The sequence below is a fragment of the Haliotis rubra genome, unplaced genomic scaffold (genome assembly GCF_003918875.1).
Source record: "Haliotis rubra isolate DU_JTF1 unplaced genomic scaffold, ASM391887v1 Scf520, whole genome shotgun sequence".
Classification (NCBI taxonomy): Eukaryota; Metazoa; Mollusca; class Gastropoda; order Lepetellida; family Haliotidae; genus Haliotis; species Haliotis rubra.
Genome location: NW_025767214.1, coordinates 594,684 through 603,680, shown reverse-complemented (window position 1 = coordinate 603,680; position 8,997 = coordinate 594,684). Strand labels below are relative to the sequence as shown.

The 8,997-nt window shown below is 41.5% G+C and overlaps 1 protein-coding gene across 1 annotated transcript; it reads left to right on the top strand.

Annotated features, from left to right (window-relative positions):
- The first annotated feature begins 153 nt into the window (after nt 1–153).
- LOC124252684 (NADH dehydrogenase [ubiquinone] 1 subunit C2-like) lies at nt 154–3,252 on the top strand. The gene is made up of 3 exons (XM_046686341.1): nt 154–324; nt 2,011–2,154; nt 3,017–3,252. The coding sequence occupies exons 1-3, from the start codon at nt 228–230 to the stop codon at nt 3,064–3,066; spliced, it is 291 nt and encodes a 96-aa protein (XP_046542297.1). The 5' UTR covers nt 154–227; the 3' UTR covers nt 3,067–3,252.
- Nucleotides 3,253–8,997: the final 5,745 nt, after the last annotated feature.

Genomic DNA, 8,997 nt, shown 5'->3' with positions numbered 1-8,997 from the left:
ATGGCTTCATGTTAATTAATAATATGCTATACGATGTTTTATTGATTCGTCGTAGTATGTTTGCAACGGCTGTAGCTCGAATTAATTACCTTAGAGATTACAAATACGACCGTCAAGCGACAACAATTTGATTTCTCCTTTTGAATAAACCATTGCTACTTCCTTCCGGTTTCGACAAGGTTCACCTTGGACAAACTTCAACTTGCTCTATCGCAACAGACAGCAACATGCCCACAGTAAGCTTAGGAGAAGCTGTAGGCTGTTTAGCAGGCATTGGTGGAGCCTGTTTATTGAATTTAACTGCCAGGAAACCACTCCACACAGGTACTGAAAACACATTAGAAATGTAGATATTGATGATCTTGCAAGCTTCCAAATGTTGATCAAATCAAATGTTTAGAAGCAGCGTAATATTTCACAAAATATTTGAAATTATTTAGTTGTCGTTTCCATAAGCTCTATTTACTTGATTTCTTTGGACATTTAAAATTATATAAGAAATTGTCATGGTGCTTATTAATATTTCATGATCATGACTTACAAAATGAGGGTATTTGTAGCCATGGTCTGTTAGTGTTATGATTATATCTATACATTCTCATAGCCTGGCAATGACAGACAGTTGCAAATTAGCTGACAGCAAATAGTGTCAGAACAGCACTTACTCTTTAGGAGCAGGCAAGGATCGGATTGTTGTCCCGAGTTCGAAGTTTCATGTAGGTTAGGAGTAAAATGTAACATGTTGTTAGAATCTATCACAAGTAATGAGTGCTCATTTAGCAAATCATTCACACATAGTGTTTACCTTTCTGCACATACAAAGTTTCTGTTTTCCTTTCAAAACTCAAAAGTTCACAAAAATAGATGGCGTTTCCTGTAAATGTGTTGTATATATTTGCTAAATAGGTAGATGATACCCTACCTCACAACTAACCCTGATGATCATGATACACCTGTGAATATACGGATTAGAATTGGTCTTCAGCAACCCATACTTGTCATAAAAGGCAACAAACGAGACTGGGTGGTCAGGCTCGCTGACCTGGTTGACACATGTCATCATATCCCAATTGCATAGATTGATGCTCATGCTGTTGATCACTAGATTGTTTGGTCTAGACTCGATTATTTACAGACTATTGTCATATAGCTGGAATATTGGTGAGTAAGGTGTTAAACAACCACCCACCAACCCCACTCTAATGATTGTTAAGGGGTATTTGATTCTGAAAGGGTACTTAACCCTAATGATCATAAAGTGGCAATTAGCCTGCAAGGGGTAAGGATAGAATTGGGTGTAACCTGCATTAATCACTACACAGCTAACCCTATTAATCAAAGAGGCATGTGAGCTATCTGAAGCGAGAGCCAGAAATGACACCCTCAGCTAATTCGAGCTACAGTGAGCTGTGACCAGTACACTGCACTCTTGCTGTAGTCATTTAGTGCAATATATTTGCTGTCTGAACAGAGAACTTTCTGTTGATACAGTTATGTGATGCTTCAAAACGTATTTTTTTGTTCTTGTTCAGCATGCACGTTATTTTTATATGCAGAGGACTGAGGTAGTTTGTCATATTATGAAATTGTATTCAATACAGTGATACAAAGCTGAGCAATAATGCCTCTTTCCCTACACTGGTTGTATTATAAGTGAAATTCAGGTTACTGTTACAAAGCCATAAAGTTTGTTACTAGTTATATGTATGAGAAATGTTGATTCCAATTTTGTGACTTTTAAAGTTTCTTGCTGCAGACCTGGGACCAGGTGTAGATAAATGTCTGATCACTGATAGTGAATTGTTTGTTCGACATTTCATAGAAGTTGACAGGTGACAAAGTAGAGACAATTTATGGATATCTTATTTGTTACTGTAATTGTTCTGTGTTGATCCTTATACCATTTGCATTGTGGTCACTATTACACAAAGACAAAGAAGACAGAGGTTAATTACCCAGTGAAAATGATCACCTGCTTCCTGTTCCCCAGCCACCTTCTTTCTATTCCAGGGATCTACAAGCATGCACTTCTGGGTGCGGCAGGGTTCTACCTTGGCACGGCCATCGACACATGGAACAACAAGAAGAGGCAGGAGAAGCTGTTGATCCTGGAGGACTATGTCAGGCAGCATCCAGAGGACTTCCCAGAACTAGGTCAGCCAATTGGTAGAAGAGGATGTTGTCTTTAGCGTGATATCGATTTGTGCTTTGTTTAAATCAAAGCAGTTGAAAGATATATTAACAATGTGTTTCTTATTTAGATAAATCCTATATTGCAGGAGTGTTGTTTCATTTATGACGGGCATTGTAGGAGTTAAGAAATGTTTTCAGAATGTTACAGGATGTCAGTGTAGACTGTTTTGTCAGATGAAACATGTTTCTAATTTTTGTAATGTAAAACAGACTTTTGCCATTCAGAAGTAGGGATGCTATACTTAGTTTTTTTTAATTTAACATGTCTATAAAACCAGTCTAGATTCGGGCTAGAATTTGGTCTTGAGAAATGCATGCTTGTAACGTAAGAAGGGTGTGACATGTTGGTATAGTCATTCTCATGGACTTGGATGGTGGGCGACACTTGTCATCATATCCCTAGGCCTACTGCGTAAATAGATGCTCATCATGTCAATCACTTGATTGTGTGGACAAGACTCAATTATATATACAGATTGCTATCAGACAGCAGGAATATCACCATAACATGAAAACTTCATAAAATAAAACTTCCACCTGAAGGCTGATCTGCTATTCATATGCTATGTTACAGCATGTCAGCATTAAAATATACCGTAAGAGGAAACTAACGGGATTCGGGTGGTCAGGCTCGCTGACTTGGTTGACATGTCATGGTATCCCCAATAGATTGATGCTCATGCTGCTGATCACTGGATTTTCTGGTCCAGACGTGATAATTTAGAGACTGCCTCCTCATAGCTGGAATACTGCTGAGTGTGGTATTAAACAACAAAGCAATTAAAATATACACTCACTGAGTGAACACAATTTTTCTTTTCAGAACCTAAGAAATACAGGGATGTTCTCACACCCTGGAGTCCTGTCCGCTAGGCTGCCTGAAAGATGTGATGTGACTGTGTAGTTGTACTTCACTGGAGGAGAAGTTGTTCTTCAGTGGAGGAGAAAGAAACTTTCGGATTTGTGTGCTTTCATACCATTTCAGTTAAAAGAAACACCAGCTTCGCTCATGCTGCAAGTTTGTATTGTAAATATTGATATTAAAACCATAGAAGTAAATTGCTTTATTTGTGTAAGTTCTGTATCAGGGTTGTGGGTTAGGAAATACTTCAGTCTGCTAAGCATGACAGCAACCTTGGTGTGAAGCCGAATTGTGTCTTCTGGTTCTGGGATGTCAGTGGCGGGGTGCAAGACGATTAATGGATACATGGTTTCTTGAAAACCTCCAGCTGAGGAACAGATGGCTGATTGTATTATCTCCAGCCATGTTGTACTAAAAAAAATTAACAGATGGTGTGAGTTCTTAAATTATCTCACTGTTGGGGGTAGAGGATGTAAAAGTTTCAACTCGATCCAGTGATTTCAAAATGTCCTTTAATCTCAAGTTCCAAGCTTTCTTATGACATTTCTTCTAAATACAATCCAGACAATGAAAGAATAACATTAACTAAACATTAATTTGACAGTGACTAGACAATGTCTAGACAATGAATGCACAGTGGCTGGACAGGTTGAAAAACCGTATGTCCTCTAAGCCCACAACACACAATCCTATAATGCTCTCTTAGAAACTTAAAAACATGTTTTACTTCTTCAGTATCTTAAAGCTCTCTGTCCCTTTCTCACACTCTTTCGTTCCACATGTGTCTCTGAAATTCTTGGTCGGCCACAGCTGTCACCAGTCCTGGGAATGTAGCCTCGGACATCTGCTGGCAGCAGGGGCTGGCAGATTCTTATGTCTCAACTAATATATATATATTAAGCACATGCAGCCTCTCACACACAAACCCTAACAAAGTTACAAATATAATAATTTTTGCTTGTCTCCCTTCCTCTCTTGCGAACATAGTGGAACACTTGTATCTCCCTAATTGAAGTTCCCTTCAATGTAAAATCACTAATTAGTACACCACGAGTTACCTCCCTTCCACAAGCGCGGGAACGAGGGCGCCACCTCTACCCATGTGCCTCACTCTCTCCTTCTTCGCCCAGTGAGCTGGACGTGAGAGCGCCTGTGTCTCCCGACACACTATATCCTTTGATTATATTTAGTTAGTTACCTCGTATAGAGATCTATAGAGGTTTAGCTAGTATCTTTCAACAATTATATATTGATATTTAGTCGTGTTTCTACTGTTTATGCACGGGACGCCGTGCTGTTTCAGTGGATTACGTTGATAAAAATTCTGTACTGTTGCACATTACGTTTTTTATTCTGCTGCTGATCCGCATTTAATATGCCCTAGCTGTACTGCGCCATGTTTCATGTGATTCACGTTGCAGTTGCGATACTAATTTATCCAATTCTACCTTTAATAAATAATTACTTTGCGTTTGAGACGCGCAGCAGATAGGTCGCGTATGCAGAGTCTAGCCATGACTGATACACCTGAACCCCTCGCCAGTCTACTGCTGTTGGTCGACCCCCTCCCGTCTGGTGTTCCGCTAGAGTGGTGGAGAGGCGTGGGACGTAGTCCGCCGCCTCTAAGAAGCGTCCTGCTTCCCCAGACATCCCATCGTCGCAGCCGAAGACTAGAGGGTTTCTACTGCATCTCAACGCGACCTCTGAGGGGAAATCAACGAAGTCTACTTGAACTTTCTCAGCCGAGATTGTTCCCGTCGCAGATTTGGGCCTGTATGATGATCAGCCGATCATCATACCTGATGTACATCAAAAGAATGACCGATGTCGACAACAGGCAACGCAGACTTCGCACCCCCAGGGCAGCGTCGACCTCTGAGGGGAAATCAACGAAGTCTATTAGGACTTTCTCAACCGAGATTGTTCCAGCCGCTGAACTGGGCCTCTACGATGATCAGCCGATCATCATCCCCGACGTACGCCACAAGAAGCGACCGGAGACAGCTACAGTGACATCAGCAGAGATCGCCATGCAGCCTGAGGTCTATACACTGACGTCAGACGACTTCCCTGAGGGCCCCGCCGCTAACATCGCAGAGAGGGCACCGACTAATTCGTCGCAGACCATCCCAGATGAACTTTTGCGGCAAATCATGATCATGATGGAGGGCCACTACAGACTGGGAAGCAGCCAGCCCAAGGCCTGAGCCTTCGCGAAGGTTCCAACGCAGACGACACCCCAGAGGCACCCCCATCAGCGTAACAGCCACGACGAAGCCACCTTCGCGAAGGAAGTCGCAGACCACCTCCACGAAGGACCCAGATGTACAGCCTTCGCGAAGGCCTTCGCGAAGGCGGGATAGATCATCACCTTCCTCGGCTTCATCCTTAGATGCGGACTCAGACCATCAGACCTCACGGAAGCCTTCGCGAAGGTCAAATCGCCGTTCCCCAGGACCGGGACGCAGAGGAAGCTTCGCGAAGGCCTTCGCGAAGGCCTTCGCGAAGGACACCTGACTACACAAGAGCTTCGTGAAGCTATCAACATTCTCCTCACAGGTCTCCGAGAAGGTCAACCCATAGACGCAGATCACCAACACGATCTCCGCGCCGTTAACCGCGCCGATCTTCTCGTACATCACCACGTCGATCGTCTCACAGGTCACCACACAAGTCTGCACACAAGTCTACAGTCAGCTCTCCCCGAGCGTCACCCGACATAGAGATAGAAATACACAGTCCACCATCAGAAGAGCATCAACATCTCATAAGCGATGCTGGGATAGAAAATGATGGAGACATCATTTTCTCAGACGCTGAGATACGATATTGGATGGTAAACAACCTAGATCTCTCTTCACCTTCCAAGAGTGGCAACTCGGCGCAGACATACCTGATAAAGGAAGACGAGGCAGACGCCATCACCTTACCTCCGATCGACTCGATTGCTGCGGTGCCACAGTATGTGGACACAGCCTACCATAAAGCCATAACAGTTCAAACGCCAGAGGCGTATGTTCTTGGCATTAATAGATCTAGAACGATCAATGAGATTCTTATCACCAGATTTCGTGACACGACTTCTGAAGATGATAGGATGATCTACTCGGCTCTACTTATGCAGAACCAGCAAGAACCACACCCTGTATGAAGCTAACGCTCATATATTGATCGGATTCTAGACACTTCGCTAAGGAAGTCCCAGGCCACCTCCGCGAAGGAGCTAGAGCCTCACCAGTTACAAGGGACGTCACGGAGGAGTAGCGCTTCACCGACCCCACATATTGCTGAGTGCGGCGTAAAACAAAACACTCACTCACTCCTGTTGAACACAGAGGTCGTTTGCGAAGCAAGCGCTCATATATTATATATATACTGATCGGGCTCTGACTCGATACCTTCGCGAAGGTCGCGAAGGCTAAGTGGCTCCAAGTCTACCTCACACAGGAAATCTAGAATGGATACTTCGAGAGCTTCGCGAAGTCTCCGGCGTCCACCGAGGAAATCTCCAAGGTCTCCATATATTAGCCACTCGTCATATATAGCTACTCGTCAGTCCGTTCAAGACATCGCATAAGTTGTCTATCAACTGTATGCCATATGCCGTCTATAAGCCTACGCGAAGACAATTGCACAGGCTATTTACAACACAGAACGTCGCTATATTAATTAATCAACGACGTTGCAGAGATCTTCACAGAAATCAACTTTTCCGTATAGATTGCTAGAATATGCAATCCCGGACTACGATACGATTATCTACATGCGTGACCATTACGCAGATCTGCAGACAATTCAATATCGAAATTGAACAGCAGCCTTGTTACAGCGAGTATAACTCATAATCGTCAAAGTTTCTGAGAAGAAATATGTACAGGTTCAGCTTTAATTCTACAATTATGACGATACATTCATGTATACAGTCTACAAGCTGACAACTTGCAAGTTTATTGTACCTTTATATAAGGAAGTCGGAATTATATTCAAAACTGAAATTACATTCACGACAGCCAGGAAAATAACCTACCCAGCATTAATATTACAGAGCGAGGTATTTCGCGCCGGAGGTTTCGCGCGTTTACCTTAACCCTCGAAACACGTGGTCACTCGGGTAACTTCGGGAAGCTACGGTGAAGACCGACGATTATGCTAATATCAACGACGGCAAGATTTTATACAAGGTTTTTTCCTGCTACACCGGTGACATCACAGCGCGGGTATTCTACAGAATCAAAATGCCTTGTTCTGATTGGACCGCGTTGGACAACGACCTACGCAGAGGTCGATCTTAGTTCACAGTTCAAGACTTACGTTACAAGTGACAACTATATATCAGTGAACGAGCAAGCCTCCTTACAGTCCAGTTAATCTGAACCTTCATGATTGGGCTGCTTTCTTCAGGTTAGAGGCCTCCCCTGTCAAGTTAGGACGAGGGCACGGCAGTCAGGCAATTTTACATAAAGTTCAACGAGGACAGACACACCTGGTTATGCACCTACATCGTCAAGGACTTCGCAGCGAATAACCTAGACGACGGGATACAAGTGGATCTAAATCCACAGCGTCTCAGACTACAGCTGAATTTCATAATCAAGCTACTAACACAACTAGATGGTTAGTAAACCTACTTAAACTTTCTGATTGGAGAATTAAAACGGAAGTTTCACCCTCCAACTTGGGGATCTGAATATAGTGTTCCAACACCTCACAAGTGAGGTTTATGAACACGCCTGGATGACATACTTGGACTCCATGATACGATGATTCTATCACGATGGCCAGCAAGAACACTGTAAATTTATCTCCACCGAACCAAACAGAAGGGAATAATACAACAGGATTATTTCCTCTATCATCAACTTACGCAAAAATGAAATCTCACGTACTATATCTCCGTTTGATCAGAACTGTCATACTACGTGCATACAAGACGGATGGACCTAATCCGACCCTCCATGAGCTTTTAATACTCATGATATTAGAGCTAACTTCTACAATTGATCTACACAATATTATTTGAAATAATGGAGGCTTTATTTTCTGAGATCCGATATGGTGGTTGCCAACCATTATCTGAGAGATATCATCACCGAGGACGTCTCAGGTATCCACCAATTCGATCCCATGGTCCTCGCACAACAGTTGACAGTTCCTCGAGAAGATAAGTCAATCTTACAGATTTTTACTTATCTTATAACAGTACTAAATAGCTACATGCTATATATAATTTGCTTAAGTTCTTTTATCATCACAGTACTATGATTATTACATCATACAATATATAAGTTAACAACTCTACAGAGTTGGTTATTATATATTTACCTTAACTTAATTATATCTTCAGCATAGTACTATACTCAGATTGTAAAAAATATATAAGCTAACAAACTCTACAGAGTTTGGGGTTTATATCATATCAGTATATTAGCTAACAAACTCTAAAGAGTTTTTGCTAATTGGCTTAAGTCTCATCATATCTTAAGCAATATGGTTACATTATAACATGTATTAGCTTAACAAACTCTACGGAGTTTTTGCTATTATATATGTAACTTAAGCTTATTCATATCTTAAGCCAATACTATGTTTATATCATATAGGTATATTAGCTATCAAAACTCTAAAAGAGTTTTTGCTATTATATATTTGGCTTTAAGTTTCATCATAATTTAAGCTTTATGGTTACATTATAACTTGTATTAGCTAACAAACTCTACAGAGTTTTTGCTATTATATATGTAGCTTAAGTTTTCCTTCAAATCTTAAGCTCAATACTATGTTTATATCATATAAGTATATTAGCTAACAAACTCTACGGAGTTTTTGCTATTATATATGTAGCTTAAGGTTTCCTTCAAAAGCTCAATACTATGTTTATATCATATAAGTATATTAGCTAACAAACTCTACGGAGTGTTTGCTATTATATATGTAGCTTTTAG